The 22,367-nt window shown below is 37.6% G+C and overlaps 1 protein-coding gene across 1 annotated transcript in view; it reads left to right on the forward strand.

Annotated features, from left to right (window-relative positions):
- Nucleotides 1-22,367, forward strand: part of LOC128198030 (high affinity cAMP-specific and IBMX-insensitive 3',5'-cyclic phosphodiesterase 8-like) — a 209,715-nt gene that overhangs the window by 34,314 nt on the left and 153,034 nt on the right. The window contains exons 2-3 of the mRNA XM_052887935.1: nucleotides 12,449-12,762; nucleotides 12,949-13,167. Of these exons, the coding sequence (XP_052743895.1) occupies nucleotides 12,510-12,762; nucleotides 12,949-13,167 (472 nt within the window). The 5' untranslated portion in view covers nucleotides 12,449-12,509. The remainder of the gene's footprint in view (nucleotides 1-12,448; nucleotides 12,763-12,948; nucleotides 13,168-22,367) is intronic.

Genomic DNA, 22,367 nt, shown 5'->3' on the forward strand with positions numbered 1-22,367 from the left:
AACAATACTACAAAGTATAACAAATTTGGTTATATACGTACGAGTATGTTGAAAAATTTGATGCAAAACTCCTTCGGCTTTGCGTGTAGTCTAGTTTACTTAAAAAAACATTTTGTTTTCAAATGTAACGTTATTCGAGTTGATTAAAAATAAATAATAGAATACATATATTTCAATAAATAATTAAAAATTAACCAAAATAACCAAATATATTGTAAAGTCAATTGCACACTATCTCACGTGCCGCTGAATCTCAACAATTCCAATCTTCTTAGTTCATATCAGTTTTTTTTTGTTGTAATTGGGAGTTACTCATCATTCAGAAGAAAGGTTTTTAATAGTTAGAAACACGTCATCTGGACAATGACGTACGTTTTCTTGACGTATGGAAGTAATTCGTATTTTTGAATTCCTTTACGTAAAAGCTATAAATTCCTGACAAGATTACGTAAACAGTACGTAGTCGTTCCTAGGCGTAATAGGACTCTATATGCTCGTATTCTATAAAATTTGCTTATGCATGTATTGAATGAAAGTGTTGGCACATTACATTTTATTCAACGTCTTCTAATTGTGTATAGTGTGTTTAAATTAAATTGGCCGCTAACTTTGACACTCATAAGACGACATAAAGTCACTCAACGGGCGATGGAGCGAGCTATGCTTGAAGTTTCTCTACGAGAATCAGAAATGAGGAGATGCGCAGAAGAACCAAAGTTACTAACATAGCTCAGCGAGTCGCGAAGCTGGGTAGAGTACATAGTTTGTAGAGCCGATGGAATTTGTGTGCCAAGGTGCTGGAATGGCGACCCCGCACTGGAAAGTGCAGTGTTGGTCGACCGAGGACATCAAGCGGGTTGCAGGAAGCCGTTGGATGCTGGCGGCTTCAGACCGTTTAGTTTTGAAGTCCACGCAAAAGGCCTTTGTCCAGCAGTGGACGTCCATCGGCTGTTAATAATGATGGTGGTGTATTAACCAGCGGCTTCCACGACACATTTGATCTCATCAATCCACTTTATAGATTGTAGGGTCGACCAACACCTTGTGGATAACATCCATCAGTTCATCTTTTTTTTTTTATTCTTTACAAGTTAGTCCTTGACTGCAATCTCACCTGATGGTAAGTGATGATGCAGTCTAAGATGAAAGCGGGCTAACTTGTTAGGAGGAGGACGAAAATCCACACCCCTTTCGGTTTCTACACGGCATTGTGCCGGAACGCTAAATCCCTTGGCGGTACGTCTTTGCCGATAGGGTGGTAACTAGCCACGGCCGAAAATCATCATTCATCGAACGATGTTTCAACGAAACAAGGGTTTTATATGAAATTATTAGTTGGTAAAGTATTCCGTAATGTTGGCTGCACCTAACCACGTTTAACGAACTAGCTCACGGTACACCCAAGTCAACTATACAAGCCCGAACGTTACGTCCCTTAGCAAACACATTGTACGCCATCGTTTGTGTTATTAAGGTTTTAAGGGGACTTGCAAACGACTGCCTTGCTGCACCAGTGCTTAGACTATGTGGCTACGAATGACGAGGTCTTGGGTTCGAGTTTTGGGCCGGGGTATGAAATATTGAGCTTTTCTTTCTTGAAAGAAATTTTCAGTAAAAATCAGCCCGTATCAATCAGCGAAGATGATGGAGACCCTGTGCCTCGAAAAGTACATTAAGAAAAGTTAACATTTCCTGCATAGAGCGACGCCTCATTAGCGTTGCAACGGATCTTCGTTTTTCATATATTTTAAACTAGTGGACGTTTTCACTCGCGTAGTTTCTGTACCCGTTACAATACGGGGATAACAAATACACGCTTTCTAGTGATAAAAGAATTTTCAAAATCAGTTCAATAGATCCAGATTTTTTATATCCAGAGATTACCCCCTATAATACCACATTACCTCTTTATTATATTAATACAGATGACAACCACATTAAAGCATTGCTTCGACGGAGTTTCAACGGCGCTTACTTCAACGGACAGAGTTTCACTTGTTTCGATCCATTGTTGATACTGACTGGGTGCCTGCGTCGTCCTCTTGCGCTGCGACGTCGTGCATCGTCGCATTGCATGTTGTGCCATACAATGCGTTGATAAGTTGTAACGCAGCAACGCACTAATGAAGCATCTCCCTAAATAGTAATTGAGCCATCGGGCTAGTGTATCAACTATTGATCTAATTCACTATTTAGTGTTCAGGCTGCCTAATATTTTACGCCTCCAAGCCTACGTGTAAGTAACGTTTATGCGCGTCTGTCTAATAAATTAGGTTAAGGAGCTCTTTCTCAGATATACGCTGCCTAATAACAGCGTATGAGTTTGGATTTGTGCCAATAAGCAACAGGTAGAGTCGTATTCCCGGTGGGTGGTCCTTCGCAAACATATTCGTAGGTTTATGAAATTTTGGTAAAGATGTAATATTACGAGTCATAAAAGGTTAAGGTTAGGCTGAGATTTGCAAATATTCGTTTATGGTTTTATCATGATTGCCATGATTTTTCTTTCTGTCGCTTATACCTAAACTTGTGATAACGAGAAACGGGTTATCTGAGAACGCCCGTCGTCCAAGACGAAAATGGTTAGAAGACAGGGGATAAAATAGGTATAGCCTTCAATATATGACACTCATAAATAACGTGGTTTTCTAGTGGAAAAAAATTTTCAAAATCGGTTTGTGAGATTCAGAGATTACCCTAAACAATACCACAAAGTTTATCTCTTTATAAAACCTATTAGTAAAAAGTATACATCTAGATATGGTTGGAAGTCAACCGTAATTCATCGTTTTTGGTTGGTGGGAGGCTGCGGTCGTGGCTAGATACCACCATACCGACAAAGACGTACCGCCAAGCGATTTAGCGGTCCGGTATGATGCCGTGTAAAAACCGAAAAGGGTGTGAGTTTTCAACCTTCTAACAAGTTATCCCGCTATATTAGATTGCGAGGAGGAGAGTTGAGATTATAGTCAAGGGATAACTTGTAGAGTATAAAAAAAGGTTTCCGCGGAAATAGTAAAAAACTAAATTTCACGTAGATGAAATACAGAAATAAAAAAAAATGTAATTTTCACATAATCTGTTGAATTTCGGAAAATGGTAGAAATGTAGCTGCATGGAATCTACAGAAAGATGCAGATATATTTGAAGAAAATGAGAGAAGAGAGAGAAACAAATGTTTGGAAACCTCTGCTCTAGGTCCTCAATTATCTAGATCAGAAGTCCAGAAGCTAGAGGGTATAAACCGTATTTTTTAAATATTTACTGTCCGAACTCCATAAAAGGCTACCATTCTTACCTATGGTAGGTGCTTAGACTTTCGGCCTTCATAAAATGAGGTAGGTATAGCCCTCGCAGGCCATTAGTTCAAAAGTCAAAATGACGCTCTTTCCGTGTCGCAAAATATAATATCTTGGCTAGCAACCCGCAAATACAAAACGAATTTTCACCGGCGGAACAATTTTCATAATTATAATTACATCAGACCTTTTCATACTTTACCCGTGTTATTTGCTAAAGAACTTGATACACAAATTATCTAATTGAAAATGCGTTTGTTTGTATCCAAAGGAATGTAATATTTGCTACACTTTTGAAACAATTCTAACATTATTAGGATACTCGTAAGTCGTAACTTAGCTTATCTGTGATGAATTTAATAACTGTCTGGAAAAGCCTTTTATTTGAATTCCCTTTGAGACAGATTTAGTACAAAATTTGTTCATAATTTGGGATGATTGACACCTGCGTAGGTAGACGATTTCGAGTTAGTTCGTTCATTGTATTATTTCTACGTATCTTTCACAGGATGCGATAAGTTATATTCCTCCGACGAGAAGGAAGATCTTTGTTATTTTTTATTTTTAGGATTCCGTGCTTCAAAAGGAAAAAACCGAACCTTAGATGATCTCTTTGTTATTCGTCTGTTTGTCTGTCACGACCCTTTATTTCTAAAAGGGGAGACGAATATCTTAGCATTCCATGAATTCACCGTGCGGGTGTCGGGTCCATCGTGCGGTAGAGAGAAAACTCTGAGCAGAGTCCTGAACTTGTGACTACAGGATGTAGTGTTAAGGAATTCCTTGTCGATCGATCAACACTCCCCGTTCTCTGCTCGTGTTGTTCTCCCTGCCTAGCCAAATTTGGTAAGCTCCTATTAGAGCAACTTTGGATACTCGTTCTAATATAGAACTAGCTGCACTTCTAGAGACGCCAAGGTCTATAAGCAAGTTATAGAGAGATTTTGCTATTAATCTTCTCGCACCTACTTCTACGGCGTACAGACTAACTACATAGCCATTTTTAGTTAGTTCAAGTTCTTTAAACCTATCATTGTCGTTTTCTGATATAAGGATTTTACATTCGAAACCCAGTGGGCGAGTCCGTGCAAAAATCATTTATTTGTTTACAAGCGAACGAAGTCACGGTCGTCAGCTAGTCTACAAAGTAGGCCAATGTTACTGCCGTCCGTGGTGTAAAATTACAGGCGCCTTAAAATTATGATCAACTCGAGTCGCTACGCAAATTTTCCCTCAAAAGAAAACATAAAAGACAAAATAGAGACAGCGTAACAAATCTAATTTCCGCTGTTATCCAGAAAATATCAATGTTGACAAAGGTCGTAAATTTTTGTGTGACAAGCTGATTTCATCCGGATGTCCTCCTATCCGTTGCCAATGGAAAATGTACGTCCGGTATGATCTTTGACGTATACTACTACTAGGTACATGACTACATTTTATTTTCATTTTTTATGAGTATTATATACCTACCGTGATAGAACAGTGGATATGACCTCTGCCTCCGATTCCGGGTGGTGTGAGTTCGAATCCGTTCCGGGGCATGCACCTCCAACTTTTCTGTTGATGTCGTGTCTCAAACGGTGAAGAAAAAATCGTGGGGGAACCTGCATACCAGAGAATTTTCTTAATTCTCTGCGTGTGTGAAGTCTGCCAATTCGCATTGGGCCAGCGTGGTGGACTATTGGCCTAACCCCTCTCATTCTGAGAGGCGACTTGAGCTCAGCAGTGAGCCAAATATGGGTTGATAACAGAACACACAAAGTAACTTTCATAATTATTACATTCCAATTAAGTTTCATTCTAATAAAGTTCTAATTAAAAATACTCCAGAAATTAATAGGCCAACAGGCACTATATTTAGAGTAATTGATTTCTTTTCACACAAGGAAGTAACCTGAATTGACTCGATGCCGTCAATAGCTGAAAACAAAGACTTATTATATTCTCAAACGTATAGCAAGTCTTTATTCTACGAACAATACTCTCGGTAGTCGGCCGGTCGTCGTTAATTGGTTAATTACGTCGTGTCATGCCCTGATAACTCGCCACAATTCAATTCTCATTAATGGATGGACAATGTTATCGTAAACCTAAGAGACACATAATACAAGCATGTGGATGGATACGGAAAGGGACATCGGATAATTAGTGGGATTTTTTGTTTGCTTAAACTTGATTTCTGTATTGTAAAGATTTAAAAAAAAAATATTGTTTTGTGTAATTTTAGTAGTTTCAAGTAATTTACGTTTAAGTTTTTCTACTTCAAAGTAAGTTTTTCCCAAAAAATGCGACTAATTACTTTTTTTTATGTTTAACGCCACCATTCGAGTTTAATTACAAATATATATATATAAAAGAAAGTCGTGTTTGTTACAACACTTATAACTCGAGATCTGCTGGACCGATTTTCATGGCTTTTGATTCGTTGGATTTGTCTCCGCCAAGAATAGCAGAATACATCTTAAAAATAAATAAAAACTTGAAGAATAAATAATTATGAACGAAGAATAATTTTCTATAAATGTTACTTTGTTTAGTACCTGTCAAACATTTGTTGTCCATTCTGTCAAATACTGTTGATTGACATTTATACGTGCGTTCAGAAATACTGACAAATGATTAAAATTTACGTGTGCGCGTAAATTAAAGTTTATATTTCCGAAAACTTTTAATTTTTTTAAGATTTATTCTATAGGTTAACGAATTCGTAAATGTCTTTTTTTATGTCTTTGATTTTTCCAAGAGAAATAATTTACATTGGTATAAAAATCAATGCCACTTTTCGTTGTAATTTTAGAACACAAGCTATTCAAACCAAATGTTTAAGGATTTGTTCGGACTATTTAGTAGATGGCATATGTGAAGTTTGCACAAAAGCGGTTGTCATTTATCACATTTTTTGTAACAAATGAAACCGAAGTAGGGTAGGGGTAGGGTAGAGGTAGGGAAGGGGTAGGGTAGAGATAGTGAAGAAGTGCATATAAGTCAAAGCGAAGCTTGACCGGGTCTGCTAGTGTATATATAGTTACAGAGCTAAAAGGAACGGGTAAATTGTAGGATAGCTTACTATGCAAAACTAAAATGCATTTATTTACGAGTACACTCGTGCCCGGCAAGACCTATTAACTAGGCACGCCGGCTGAAGCTAAGAAATTACCAGGTTGAGAGTTTTAATTGCCCACTTGCCTTTCTCGAATAGGTCTAATTAATTCCAACTGTTGTGGAATAGCGGATATTAAAATGTAAAAGTTTGATAAAGAAATCCAGTTTAATTTACAGAGTTAGGTGTTTATGCAAGTGATTTATTAATAAAGGGTTCATCATCATCATTATCATCCAATGGACGTTCACTGCAGGACATAGGCCTTTTATAGGGACTTCCAAACGTTACGATACTGAGCTGTCTACATCCAGCGACTCGCTTGATGTCGTCAGTCCACCTGGTGGGGGATCAACCAATAAGCAAGCTCAGGCTCAAATTTACAATGAACTCAGTCAGGTATTGTTTTGTTATCCCCATGTCACATTTAATTTGCAGCAGTTTAATCATAGCAATTCTTTAGCGTTCTTGTGTAATTAATTAGGTAGACTGTAACGTGATTTTTCTATAGGCTTATTATTTTTATATACTTATTGAGAGACGTACCAGTGAGGAGACCCTCTTTAAAGCCTATACTAGCCAACTTAATTATACCGCAGAAATAGAAATTATGTAGAAATGCAGTACTATATACTGTATTTTACTTCATAGTAGATGCAAAGACCCGACTTTAATTATTTAAATTGTACACCAGTCTTGCAAAACTGATGAAATTCTGTCGCCTTTAAAATAATAAAATGCAAAATGTATTTTGTTATAGAAACAGCATTCGTTGTCTATAAAAGAACTTGGCCAGACAACAAAGAGAATAAGTTCACAGTAAATACGAATAAGTTTCTATTAAATTAATTTATTTTTCAATACGTTCGCTCGTAAAGCGGTTCTTATTTCACCGCTGGGAAAAGTCTAAAGTAGACTTATTGCTACTAAAACTTTACTGTGCTATAAAGTGCGGTAATATCAATATTTTGTATTAGTAGTAGCAAACATAATAATTTTGCGTGGAACTAATTTACAATAATGAAGCACTTAATTACTAAAATTTTAGACTCAAGCTGAGAAACGAAGTCTGGATTTGGTGGTTTTACTTTATGAGTGACTAGTAGACGCCGTGCGGTTTCACCTGCGTGGTTTCCGGTCCCGTAGGAATATGGGAATAAAATGTAGCGTATTGCCTTCTTTGATAAATGGGCTATCTAACACTGAAATATTTTTTCAAATCGGACCAGTGGTTCCTGAGATTAGCGCGTTCAAGCAAAGAAACAAACAAACTCTTCAGCTTTATAATATTAGTATAGATATGAATCTCGTAAGTTCGAATCCGGTCTGGGGCTTGTATCTCCAACTTTTCAGTTGTGTGCATTTTAAGAAATTAAATATCACGTGTCTCAAATATTGAAGGAAAATTATCGTGAGGAAACCTACATAGGTATTTGAGATTTTTTTTTAATTCTCTGCGAGTGTGAAGTCTGCCAATCCGCATTAGGCCAGCGTGGTGGACTATTGGTCTACCTCCTCACATTCTGAGATGAGACTCGTGCTCAGTAGTAAGCCGAATATAGGCTGATAATGATGTTGATTTTATGAGCAGTCAATGGTAGAGCGTGTTTTCGTTTCGTTTTCGTGTTTGTCCAAGAAAAAACTCCCACGATTAAGTGTGCCCTGGGATATGATGACTAATAAATGCTTAATTAATACACTTAAGATAACTTAGGATAACTTAATGCTTTCTAATCAGACAACAAAGAGTTTTTTTTATTTTCTTTATTCTTTACAAGTTAGCCCTTGACCACAATCTCACCTGATGGAAAGTTTTGATGCAATCTTGGATGATAGCGGGCTAACTTGTTAAGAGTAGGATGAAAATCCACACACCTTTCGGTTTCTACATGACTTCGTACCGGAATGCTAAATCGCATGGCGATACGTCTTTGCCGATAGGGTGGTAACTAACCACGGCCGAAGCCTCCCACCAGACAGACCTGAACCATTTAAGAAAACCGTCCCAGCCGGGGTTAGAACCCAGGACCTCCGTCTTCTAAACCCACAGCGCATACCACTGCGCCACGGAGGCCGTCAAATGTTTAATACAATTTAATCGTAGATTTTCATACAAAGTAAACGGACCAATATTCAAACTGAAAATTTACTTTCGATAACAACATTTCAATTTTATCAAGAATTAATCTGTCGAAAGTACAAATCAAAGATTTTCTTCCAAAGGTAAATAATAAAGAACAGCTAGCAAATAACAACCAAGTTAGAGTTTTATGCAGTTTTAATAGATTCTATCAGTTTGCAAACAAATGTGTCAATAACATAAGAACTCCAAGAAAGACGTGTTTTGTTTTTAAAGTACCTATTTATAATATTGTCACGGCATCTAGCGAATGTCTAAAGCCGGGTCCAGACGAGTCTCACAAGCAAATAAGGTCTTCTTTTATATAATTTATAACACAATTCCTCGTACAGTATAAAAATAAAAAAAGTATCTCTTTTTTCAACAATTTCAATATTGTAATGTATCTCATTACGCACATGTGCCGTAATGTAAAGTAAAATGCACATGTGCTGTAATGTAATATAAAAACTTTATCATCCTTCTAAAACGAACGGTACTCTTTTAAACCTTAGCAAAAAGTTTTTATGTCAGAAAAATGCCCAACATTTTATGAATAAAATTAACTTTGTGAGATAAAACATAATAAATAAACATTTAATTCTTTCATTTTAATAATTTGGACAACCATTTATAATTAACATGAACGCAAAAATATTAATTTACTTGATGAGTAATACTTATGTCTTTGGTGCATTTTCCTAAAAAAAAACCGCTGGTGCTCGCACTTCGCTATCTGTGTAAAAATGACAAGTGTGCCAAAATGTCATCATATGGAAAACAGGCAAAGATGCAAATTCATTTTCAGAAAGTGTGTTTCCTCGCAAATGTGTTATAAAACCTCGTATGACATACGTGCACTTTCATAATTACAGCCTCTGCTTCCTTACTATTGCTCTCGCCTTCGGCTCGAGCTGCAATATAGCCTCGGCTGTAATTTTCAACTTACCGCACTTATATCAAAATGTACTATTAGCTTTACTATCGACGCTCCAAACGTTTCCGGTCTTCATTTAATAAATACATAAAAATAAAAGCAGCACTAGCTATCACGACCTTCCTATTCGGCATGTTCGTAGCAACTATTCTGGATTATATTATATTGGAAATCGTTCTTGATATACATTCGTGTAGACAATTAGCTTTGGAGTCCAAGTGCCATCCACACTGTTGACGCTTTATTACACGTAATCTTACATTACGCGTTACACTCGTCTGGACCCTGCTTAAATATCCACGGACAAAATGTAAACATTACCAGAGAGGCTGCCAAGAGAAATCAAACAGAGATCACGTATCACCTATCAATTAAAGTAGCTTACACATAGATTAGCTCGGCTTTCAGAAGCTCACGTTGTAAAGTACTTACCTGTTTACGTAATATCCCTTCTCTGAACTGGAAGTTTTATTTATTAAGTCCGTTTTTTCTAACATTTTTTTTTTAATTTTTGCTAAATCGAAATAGCTTACACTGTGATAGCCCAGTGTATATGACCTCTGCCTACGATTCCGGAGGGTGCAGGTTTGAATCCGGTCCGGGGAACTTCCAACTTTTCAGTTGTGTGCGTTTTAAGAAATTAAATATCACGTGTCTCAAACGGTGAAGGAAAAACTTCGTGAGGAAACCTGCATACCAGAGAATTTTCCTAATTCTCTGGTATAAAGGGCCAGCGTGGTTGACTATTGACCTAACCCCTCTCTTCTGAGAGGAGACTCGAGCTCAGCAGTGAGCCGAATATGGGTCGATATTGATGATGATGATGATGACCTACACCTATTCTTAATGTGGGTTTTCTCTTACGTAGTGTATTAAGATGTAAGAGCAATATTTGTCGAATTTACGTAAATAAATATTGTTAAAAAAAAATTACAATCATGACGCCCCAAGTTGGGTGCCAATCGATATCAAGGATGTTGAAGTAATTAATGCGTGAACCAAATGAGAAAATAAATTTTCCTTCCACCTTAACGGAAATCTCTTTAGACTCTCCATACATCTTATCTCGTTTCTATGGTTTCAATTTCTTTAATAAATAGCTCAATATGATGTATTTAATATACGAGTCAATCATTCTTTTTTTATCTTTACAAGTTAGCCCTTGACTACAATCTCACCTGATGGTAAGTGATGATGTAATCTAAGATGGAATCGGGCTAACTTGCTAGGAGGAGGATAAAAATCCACACCCCTTTCGGTTTCTACACGACATCGTGCCGGAACACTAAATTGCTTGGCGGTACGTCTTTGCCGGTACGGTGGTAACTAGCCACGGCCTAAGCCTCCCACCAGCCAAAAGCCTAATTGAAATAATTGAATTTTGACTTGAAACAAAAAGTTACTCTGACTCCGAAGTCACAAAGTGATCTTCAGTCAATTCCGTATCTTTCTCATCAAATCATGAGGCGAAGGAATCGGAGAGTGCACCTGCATAACAGCAAACATTTGTGCACTAAAATATCTCCTCTCCAGTCTCAAAACTGGTCTTCGTAGCGAAATTGGTTGCGGACGTAAATATAATTGATTTATAACTCTTATAAAACTTTTTAATTTTCGATACCTATTCCAATAACACTTAGCTCAACTTGAGATCACCAAGTAGAAAGTTGAAGGAGGATTAACTAAGTACAACAAGGTTTTTATTAACTTTCGTCCCTTCGAAGTTAGCAATTTCTTGAACAAAAGTTAAATTTTGTTCCACGAACCCTATTGATATTGTGAAAATATAAACAAGGTATACAGAATTTGATTAAGTATCGTCACCATTATGATATCAGCCGATGGACGTCCACTGCAGGACATAGGCCTTTTGTAGGGACTTGCAAACATCACGATCCTGAGCCACCTGCATCCAGCGAATCCCTGCGACTCGCTTGATGTCGTCAGTCCATCTAGTGGGGAGTCGACCAACACTGCGCTTTGTTGTGCGGGATCGGACCATTCCAGCACCTTGGGATTCCAACGTCCATCGACTCTTTGAACTAAGTGCCCCGCCCATTGCCACTTCAGCTCGTTGAGCTAAAATCCGGCATGCTAGGATATCTTCGGCCTACAGCGCCAATGGCACCCTAAACCTACATCCTTATCAGCCTATTTAAAGAGTTCACTAAAGGGCCAGGCCTCCCTCCTTACAGGACAGGGCATAAAGAGTTTAGACCCACCACACTGCTGCAATGCGGGTTGGAGGGCTTCAGATATAATGTTTCCAAAATGTTAACTACCGCATTTTCGTCACCTTTAGGTATACCTTATGAATCCGGTTCTCCCGCAAAATCTATTCTTAGCAGACGTCTATTACCTAACCTAACAAATATCCTCCCTGCCAAATATCATCTATTATATGTTTATAAAATGATAGTAACCGGTGCTTACGGCTGTACGTGGTCTCCAAGGCTAGGGGTGTAATACAACCAACTACCCAACTCTGGAGAGAGAGATTTCACTGAAAACTTCTAGAAGGAGAGAAAATCTCAGTATTATATAGTGCCACCCAGACTCCAACCCAGCCTCTTAATCTGAAGCCTCAAAAGCTAACCAGGAAATCTACGATCTAGTTCCTCCGTCCCCATTTTACCACAGAACAACGTGTCAACGTCCCGTCAACCCGCACGAAACGTTTTGCGTCAACGTTCCTAATAAGAACTGCCAAAATATGGAATGCCCTTCCGGCGTCTGTGTTTCCTGACACGTATAACTTGTGCACCTTCAAGGCAAGAGTGAATAGGCATCTTCTAGGCAAGCGCGCTTTATCTTAGACCTCATCATTGCTTTCCATCAGGCTTGATTATGGTCAAGCGTAAGCCACATAAAAAAAAACTACATAAAAAAAACCACGAAACCAACGTGAAAGAAAATAACCCAATGTTTCTAGCCTAAGGGGTTATAGCCCGTATATTGGATTTTATTTATTTTGTTTTCCTTTGTTCCAGGTTCAAACGATGATGCCGCAATGTGTTAGTGCCAGTGCCAAAGTGAAAGTGTAGGGCCAGCATGGGTTGCACGCCGAGCATGCTGTTAGACCACAAGAACCGGCGGCGCGACAGCACCGGCTCGCAAGAAGCAGCTCTCGCCAAGATAGCGCCAACACCGCTGTGCCAGAACAAAGCTGTCCAAGCTGCCAGGGCGCCCAGAGCCTCGCTGGAGTCAGACGGCTTCAGCATACAGCTGTCCAGCAAGAAGGACAGCTATGTGTCGCAAATGGGTAATAACTTTGCGACTCAGCTGCATATCAAGAGGATATCTGGTAAGATTTTTTTTATATAGTATAATATATGTATAACTGTAATTAATGGTCATATTAAAAAAAAAACAAGTGTGCTTTAAACCACACGACTGAAGTAAAACTTCTTTCAAAAATAAAGCACACAACGCCAACTATATGGGTTTGTTTCAATGTTATCTAAGAACGCCATCTATTGGTACTTTAAAGTAATAAACACTGTGTGTGTTACTGGCTCGCACGAAGCAGCCCTTGCCAAGATAGCGCCAACACCGCTGTGCAAGAATAAAGCTGTCCAAGCTGCCAGGGCGCCCAGAGCCTCGCTGGAGTCAGACGGCTTCAGCATACAGCTGTCCAGCAAGAAGGACAGCTATGTGTCGCAAATGGGTAATAACTTTGCGACTCAGCTGCATATCAAGAGGATATCTGGTTAGATTTTTTATGATATTATAGCTATAATATAAAATTATAATAAATGGTCATATTAAAAAAATTAAGTGTATTTTAGACCACACAACTGAAGTTAAACTTCTTTCAAAAATAAAGCACACAACGCTAACTATACAAAATGGGTTTGTTTCAAAGTTATCTAAGAACGCCATCTATTGTACTTTAAAGTAATAAACACCGTGTGTAATACTGGCTCGCAAGATGCAGCCCTTGCCAAGATAGCGCCAACAATGCTGTGCCAGAACAAAGCTGCCCAAGCTACCAGGGCACCGAGAGCCTCGCTGGCTTCAACGTACAGCTGTCCAGCAAGAAGGACAGCTATGTGTAATATGAAGAGCATATCTGGTATAATATTTTTTACTGTTACGAACTAGGGTTAGAGGATTTGGCATGAAACACCTGGTGACGCGTGTGAGATTTTATTTCACTCCTTAATCCGAGTACCAATACACACTTCCAAATGAAGTCAATTCGATGTCCAAAATCGTAGATTCACTATTGTTCACTCGTATCGCTGGTATACTTCGATGTTACTTGACTCCGTTCCGAAGTTACACTGCACCGATTGTCCTGTCCAGCACGTATTTGCTGACAATAATTCTAGATCATTCTGGGAATACTTATACACGAGTTGTTTATTCCACGAAATTCGACAAAAACAATAATAAAAGATTGTTAGCTCAAATTGTAAACAGCTCAAATATGGCCGAGCGATAGTGGACCTTATGGCAGTATATAGTAGTAACATTATTATTTAAAGGCTTAATATAATGCAATATTTTCAATAGAAAATTCTACACATTTGTAACCCACTAGTCCTTTATTTCTCATTGTTAAGCCTACATAACTGAGCTACTTTTGGCCTCAATAAGGGTAAAGGCAAGTGACCGTACTCATATTCCAGAGGTCTAGGGTATTGTTGAACAATTGTTATACCCATTCTTAGCACGAACTTTTCTCTTGATTAGAGAAGTAAAGAAAATACTCTTTTATTAAAGGAAAAAATTTAGAAGAATGGAAATAATGTTTGAAACATTATTTTTTAAATCACCATGTACAGCAGAAGCAGATGTCTGGCACACCAGATGTTCGAAGGGTTGAGAAAAATTGATATGGGTAACTAAATTTCATATATTTATCATTTTCATATAATAATAATTTTTCATTTTATTAATATCTTTAAATATCAAAAGTCCTATTTTCGCCTTCTAAACTGACGTAACTCATGCTTTCTTCCTTCCGTCAAATCCATATCGCTAGAAGAACATGATTTTTAATAACTAAGATCATTAGTTATTTAGTGATGAAACTTTTTACTTATTCATTACGCTTCATAAAGGTAGGGTACAAATGCTCAAATCGCATTAACTGATTTGCTTATAACCACAAATTCAATTATAGTCATAAAACTTTTGAGAACATCAGTAAATACGGCAAAACTTTAATATTTTCCAAAGCTACCGCTAAAATCATAGAGGAATAAAATCTTTTCCAATAAAATAAAGCCACAAAAGCCATCCCCCAGCGTCATATCCGATTATATAATAGTGGAAAGCGGGCTAAGAAAACTTTGCTGCAATATCGGATGACATAATAAAACGAAAAAGCTTTAAATGTACCTAGAACGAAAATGTATTCTACCAAGAAACATGACACGAGTGTTTGGTTTGTCACAATATACTTTTATAGAAATACTTTTTCAGACCAGTTAGATAGTAGGATACAGAGGGCCTAGTGGCAGTTTGATACTGTTACTGTCACGTAACGTAAACGCGAATTTCTAAGGAATTGAAACAGCGCCATCTAGTTGCACTACTGCAAAACTGTTTCATTCCATATAAATTTTGCGTTTACGCTACTTGACAGTAAGAGTATGAAAATATTGAAAACTCCCACTAGGCACACTGTTGACATAATAGGATACAGTTAACGTAGTAGGATACAGTTGACGTAGTAAAATACAGTTAACATAGTAGGATAAAGGTGACGTAATAGGATACAGTTGAAATAGTAGGATACAGTCGACGTAGTAGGATACAGTTGACAATTGAATACAATTGACGTAATGGGGATACAGTTTACGTAATTGGACACAGTTGAAGCAATATTATACAGGTGACGTAGTAGAATGCAGTTGATGTATTAGGATACAGTTGACGTAGTAGGATACAGTTAGCGTAGTAGGATACAGTTGACGTAGTAGGATACAGTTGACGTAATAGACCGAGAGGCTGCAATAACCAGACATACCTCATTTTATGAAGGCTGAAAGTTTGTCAACCTATGCTAAGTTCAGTAAGTATGGTGTAGCCAATTATGGAGTTTTGACTATGATTGATGTTGATGATTTATATAGAAGGTAGCAGGTTTCAAAGCTCCAGATCCTAAACTATCCAAGTATAAACCGTACATCTTAATACTTTCTGCTGGATAACATAAGGAATCATTTACCCAGTTTCCAGGCCATTAGCTTCGCTAAAAATTGTAATGTTTAAAAAAACTCTTTAACGATGTCTTTCGAAGGGTTGACGCGAAGCTACGTGACTGGCGACTAGAAACATGGTCAGTCATATTATGCCGAGAAAAATATTATAAAAATAAGTTTTATACTTGGACGATTGAGGGTCTGGACCCTTGAAAGCTGTTACCTAAAGCCACCACAGACCAAATTCCATAATTGGCTACTATTATTACTCAATATGTTAGGACCATAGACTAATATACCATATTCAGGTAAGTATGTCTATCAAATAGTTTTTAATTAATTATTAACTTAATTGATTAATAAATTATCATCATCATTAGTAATGACTATGAATGAAAGAGTCGTGCTCAATAGTGATGTTTGAGCAAGATTCTCCTCTCAGAATGAGAAGGGTTAGGCCAATAGTCCATCAGGTTGGCCCAATGCAGACTGGCAGACTTGACACACATAGAGCATTAAGAAAATTCTCAGGTGTGCAGGTTTCCTCACGATGTTATAGACAATACAAGCTTAGACAAAATACTAGCGTTGCTAGGTAACCGACAAATTAATAGGAGGTATAACTTGTGCGCATTAATTTGACACCTGGGTACCAAACAAACACAGTACAAACTTCATTCGAACCAGGTGTTTAGCTAATCCGCACGAGCTGTATGTTATTGATAACATCCCTATCTCTGGATATAGGTAATCTGTAATATTTATCTCATAAACCTTTTGTTTGTAACGAACGTATAATTTTCCCATTTCCACTAATTCTATCCGCAAAAGTATGACGCAAACCTATCAAAATGCATTTAACATGATAAAAACGCCATTAATTTTATTAGCAATTTCTATCGAAATATTTCCTGGTATTAGAGGAGAAATATTGTTTGACGTCGTTTTTGCAATATTATGTACGTATCAGCAGCTGTACATACTTAACACGTTCGCTGCGGCACTGATATTTCTGTACTTTCCTCTGTTACTAAAACTTTATGTGGTGCAGTACGAGGTCCATTGACCTCGTAACTCTTGCAGACACTAGGCGTACGAGTTCCATTGACCTCGTGACTCTTGAAGACGCTAGGCGTACTAGGTTCATTGACCTCGTGAATCTTGAAAACGCTAGATGTACGAGGTCAATTGACCTCGTACATCTAGCTTTCCTCTGTTACTAAAACTTTGTGGTGCGGTACGAGGTCCATTGACCTCGTAACTCTTGCAGACACTAGGCGTACGAGGTCAATTGACCTCGTGACTCTTGAAGACGGTAGGCGTACGAGGTTCATTGACCTCGTGAATCTTGAAGACGCTAGATGTACGAGGTCAATTGACCTCGTACCACAGCGAACGTATTAAATGAACTGATTGCCTTGTGGGAGTTTTCAATGTTTTCTCTTTCATTGAGTGGCCTACTTAATATATATATTTTTTAAAGAATGTCTGCCATATATTTTAAATCCAATATTACCATTTCTCTCCAACTAGTCGGGAAAGGGGAAAGAATGTATTAGGAGTGGGTATGACAATAGACCAACGAGGCAAGAATCGAACCTCGGTGATTAGTCCGACCGCTCTTACTGTTGAGCTATTGAATCTAAGTCAAACAACACTTTTCCTTTCTTTCAACACAACTCGGAGCAACATACACCTATCCTTTGGCGTTTTTTTTTGCCTAGAAATATAACAGCTTTACCAAAAAAGCTACATTATATGTTACAAGCAACAAAGAAAAGATTGACGAAAAAGTCAGAGAGGAATCGTAGGGTTAGTTTTGTATGAAAATATTTTTACACGTTTTAAGTTAACACAAAAAAATAGACAAGTGAAAATTTTAGAATAAAAATTAAACCGACTTCAAAACATTAAAACGTACGGGCCACTAAACTAAATATTTTATGTTCTACTTGCTGATCAGCTTGAATGCGGTGCGGTAAAATGTAAAATTAACGCACAAACTAATTCTGTGAATTGGCTTAAATACAATTTCACGCTTACGTAGTCTCTGTCGAAGTATGTTAAGTACTTACCTGTAGATCATAATTTTTATCTACAAAAGGATCAGGTGCTTAGAGCTACGAAGTTGATAATTGTGATACACAACGCTCCACAACTTTTCACTTAGCATAGGCTATTGTGTAAAGGCTATATTTCATACACATTTAATTCGGCTCACTGCTGAACCAGAATCCTGCTGAGAAAAATAATCCACCACGGATTGGATTATTTTTCTATATGGCAAATATTCTTTTAATAAATGCAACTAGAACGAAAGCAAACTTAAACCCTTAATTAGCCTGTAAATAGAATATGCACGAACGAATCAACAGGAAATCAAGACAGTCTCAAATTACTTGGATGTTTACCAAGTTAGCAAGTATGTGTAGTCGGCAAAAGTTAGCTTCATTGTTTGTTGCGACCTACTAAAGTTGTCGACGACGTCAAGTTTATTACGAAACCGTATAATTCGTGTCATTTAAAAAGAACGCTGACTATGCGGATTGGGTTTAAAATTTATAAACTTTAAGCTGTATTAAAAACATTTCTTGAGGTTTTTAGTTCGACTCTATTTGTGGGATAATAAAGATAGGTGTTTTTGTTGACTAAACTAAACAAAATAAGCTCATCATATATATTGATTATTAAAAAATTAAATAGAGATGCATCTTGTCTATTACTTTTTATACTACTTCTAAAGGAGACTTTGTTTGAATTGTATTATTTTGGTATTTCGTGTTATAATATCGTCGCCGACGTTGTCAGTTTTATACAATTTTGATCAAGTTACTTTAAAAAGCTTTATTAGTTGTAATAAAATCTAAAACATTTATTTAACAGAATCAAATTGACACTGAAACTAATTATGTCTGTATAAGAATTATGTTATATTTATCATATTATGCATTTCACATAATATCACATCAACATTATAATTTCAATTGCAAAGCTATCTCAAGTATACAATAAAATTATTCATTACAGTAATATCCTCATACAACGGCTGTTAAATAGGTTTGTACTATATTAGAGATTCGATTACAAATCACAGCTAATCGTAGTAGATTGCGATAAAATTAATGACTATGCCAATAACACGTTTTTCTAATCAAGTGACTTATCACAAAAGTTTAGTCATTCAAATCACTTCTATAGATAATGGGAATGATGACTAAGTTTGAATATTAATTGATTATGAAACACGGCTAAAACTCACGTGATATTACGTCGGAGTATGCCCGACTAGTTTCGAACCCATACGGGGCCCTTAGTCATGAGCTGGTTCTTGCATCGCGGCACGATCCAAACTGATTATATTATATTACTCCGACGTAATATCACGTGAGTTTTAGCCGTGTTTCATAATCAATTAATATGAATAACACTCACGATAGTTTAAATTCTAAAATAAGTTTGAATACATTGATTTTTATGATACATTCCGGTAAATAAGGTCAATGTTAACTAATACATAAAAATGATATGAATGTTTGTTACTCTTTCACGCCTCGACTACTGAACTGAATTAGCTGATTTTTGGTATTGAGATATATTATAGCATAGATTAACACATAGGCTAGTTTTTATCCCGGAATAATCCACGATTCCCGAGTGATTTGTGAAAAACTAAATTCCACGCGGGCGTCCGCTAGTCTTCTATTTTTAAGCTATAAAAATACCTTTTGTGTTTTTTGTTTAAGAAGTCAAATAAAATAAAAAAAGCGAAGCTTCACCGGGTCTGCTACATATAAAACGTGCGAAAATGTTAATAAAAGTGGGTGAAATAGGGGTTGAAAGCTTACATCGAATTTTACGCGGAAAAAGTCGCGGGCGTCCGCTAGTTAATTGATAAGGTAGGTTACCTATCAGTTTCAAATTATAAATCTATCTCTGTGTTAAATCTCATTCAGATTTGTTCAGCTATCCTGGGGTTTAAAATGGTGTAACTGCCTCGTTGGTCCAGTGGTTATCCCATTTGGTTTCGAATTACCAGGTCGCAGGTTCGACTCCTGCATGGAATTATGAGCTTTTCTTTTCTCAACAGCGTGTCGTGTCTAAGCCCCATATCTCATAACCTACAAGGAGGGAGAGAAATCTTGTATGGTATCAAACAATAACCGTCAGTGTTCAATTTAAATGACGCCATTTAGAAAAGAGTAAAAAATATGGCAAGTCACGGGCCAATATTGTTAAATGAGGGGGGAATAATTAATGAACTAGTAGGGGTTAAATGTTTATGTCATCAATTACTCAGCGACCCGATGTCTCCTAGTTTAATTATTACATTTATTACTATCTATATTTTTAGCGTGCGTTGAAATGGATTTTTTAATATTTGGTAATCTGCTTTGCTATTTCTTCTAACTTATTTCACCTAAAGATAAGTGTAGATTTAGATATTAGGCTAGGCTTCGAACATACTTGTTTTATAATAATAACCGAGCCGTGATATCCCAGTGAATATGACATCTGCCTCTGATTCCGGAGGGTGTGAGTTTGAATACATTCCGGCGCATGCACCTCCAACTTTTTAGTTGTGTGCATTTTAAGAAATTAAATATCACGTGTCTCAAACGGTGAAGTAAAAACTTCGTGAAGAAACCTGCATACCAGAGAATTTCCTTAATAAGCTACTTGCCTCATTTGTAAACAGAGTTTAAACTGAACTATGGAAGTATTATAAGCTATATTTTATTTTGTTCCGTCAATAATAACCAGTAAAAAAAATTAATACAAATGAAAAAATATCTACGTAATTTTTTTGCCGCCGAAACACAATACTTTAGCAAGTGACGTCATTCATAGAAATAACAGCGTGATTGGCGTTTTCAGCGATGTGGTTATATTACGTCACCGCAAGCGCCAATCACAAACCGATGCCTTGTAGCGAATGACGTTACAATTTATGATTGGCGTTTGCGCTGACGTGATAAAAATACAATTTCGTTTTATAAAAATATTACAATTACGAGATTATTTTCACAAATAAAAATGTCATTAGAGTTTCTAGGCATCTAAACTGCCTCTATGAAAAAAATCTTCTTAGTTTTGTACAGCAGGCGAGTAGCTTATTCTATGCGTGTGTAAAGCCTGCCAATCCGCATTGGGCCAGCCTATTGGCCTAACCCCTCTCATTTTGAGAGGAGACTCGAGCTCAACAGTGAACTGAATATGGGTTTAATACAAATGTGATAATGAAATTAAAATTAAATAATATTTAGAAAAACTGCGGAAAGAGACGTTTTTAAATTTAAATGAACGAAACAGGGCTGAAAATTCACCTTTGTGTATTGCAGTCATTTTAATGCTCGCTGGTGAAATTACCAGCACATGCTTCAGGAATACCTTCGAGTGACGTGTGCTTGGCAGCGCATTGTAGAGCAAGTTTCTATCGAGCATGCATTGCAGGGTAATAGGTTTCGTCATATTTTGACGGCCTCCGTGGCGCAGTGGTATGCGCGGTGGATTTACAAGAAGGAGGTCCTGGGTTCGATCCCCGGCTGGATCGATTGAGGTTTCTTAATTGGTGCAGGTCTGGCTGGTGGGAGGCTTCGGCCGTGGCTAGTTACCACCCTACCGGCAAAGACGTACCGCCAAGCGATTTAGCGTTCCGGTACGATGCCGTGTAGAAACCGAAAGGAGTGTGGGTTTTCATCCTCCTGACAAGTTAGCCCGCTTCCATCTTAGATTGCATCATCACTTACCATCAGGTGAGATTGTAGTCAAGGGCTAACTTTTAAAGAATAAAAAAAAAATATATAACTTAGTTCAGGTACTCGTACTTCGTTATATGACGAAGCATGTATACTCTTCGCTTTACGAGTATATAGTACCCCAACGTCCATCTGCTCGTCGAACCTGTGCCTACACATTGCCACTTCAGTTTCTCGACTCGCTGAGTTATGTCAGTGACTTTGATTCTTCTGCGGATCTCCCCATTTCTGAATCGATCACGCAGAGAAACGTGTATATATTTTCAAATTTAGAGAATAGGCCTATTATCTGCGTAGGAGCATAGGCTGACCTTTCAGCTTTAATAAAATGCGGTATCTCTGGCAGCGGCGAAGAGTTCATGCAGAAGTCTCCCACCGGGTTACCTTTAAAAATCCATACATATTCACTGTTGTACTGTAACTAGATATATGAGAAACCGAGTTAGCATAACGTTGTAAGAATTTCCTTTACTTTGGGAAGGCTTACCTTCATCTAAATTCCAATCGTCGCCACTGATGCTGGCTATGCATACTCTTAGTCCATGGCATATGGCTCAGGTTGCAAATCTTCATTCAGTACAGAGTAAATACGAAATTTACTCAGTTTATCGTCACGGACACGTGATAATATGTTTACATGCCTCCGTGGCCTTAGCGTACGCATCGCCGATTTGCCGACCCGAAACGAATGAGCCGATAAAATATCAGATTTGTATGGCCGTGACAGAAATTTTTCCTCAAGGACAATTTGTTATCGGGCGAGTTATTCACGATCTCGGTTGATTTTAGATCCTAAAAGCCAAGAACTGTTTTGACATCATCATTATCAGCCGATTGACATCCACTGCTTGACATGGGCGTCTTGTATCTTCCTTCTTCCAAACACTGGTCTAGTGCCGCGACCATTTAGCGGCTCCCTGCAACCGACTGGATTCGCTCAACCGGGACTCGAATCTTATTCTAATTGTTATTATTAATAGTTGAACCAGTTAACAAAT

Source organism: Bicyclus anynana, chromosome 20, assembly GCF_947172395.1.
Source record: "Bicyclus anynana chromosome 20, ilBicAnyn1.1, whole genome shotgun sequence".
Lineage (NCBI taxonomy): Eukaryota > Metazoa > Arthropoda > Insecta > Lepidoptera > Nymphalidae > Bicyclus > Bicyclus anynana.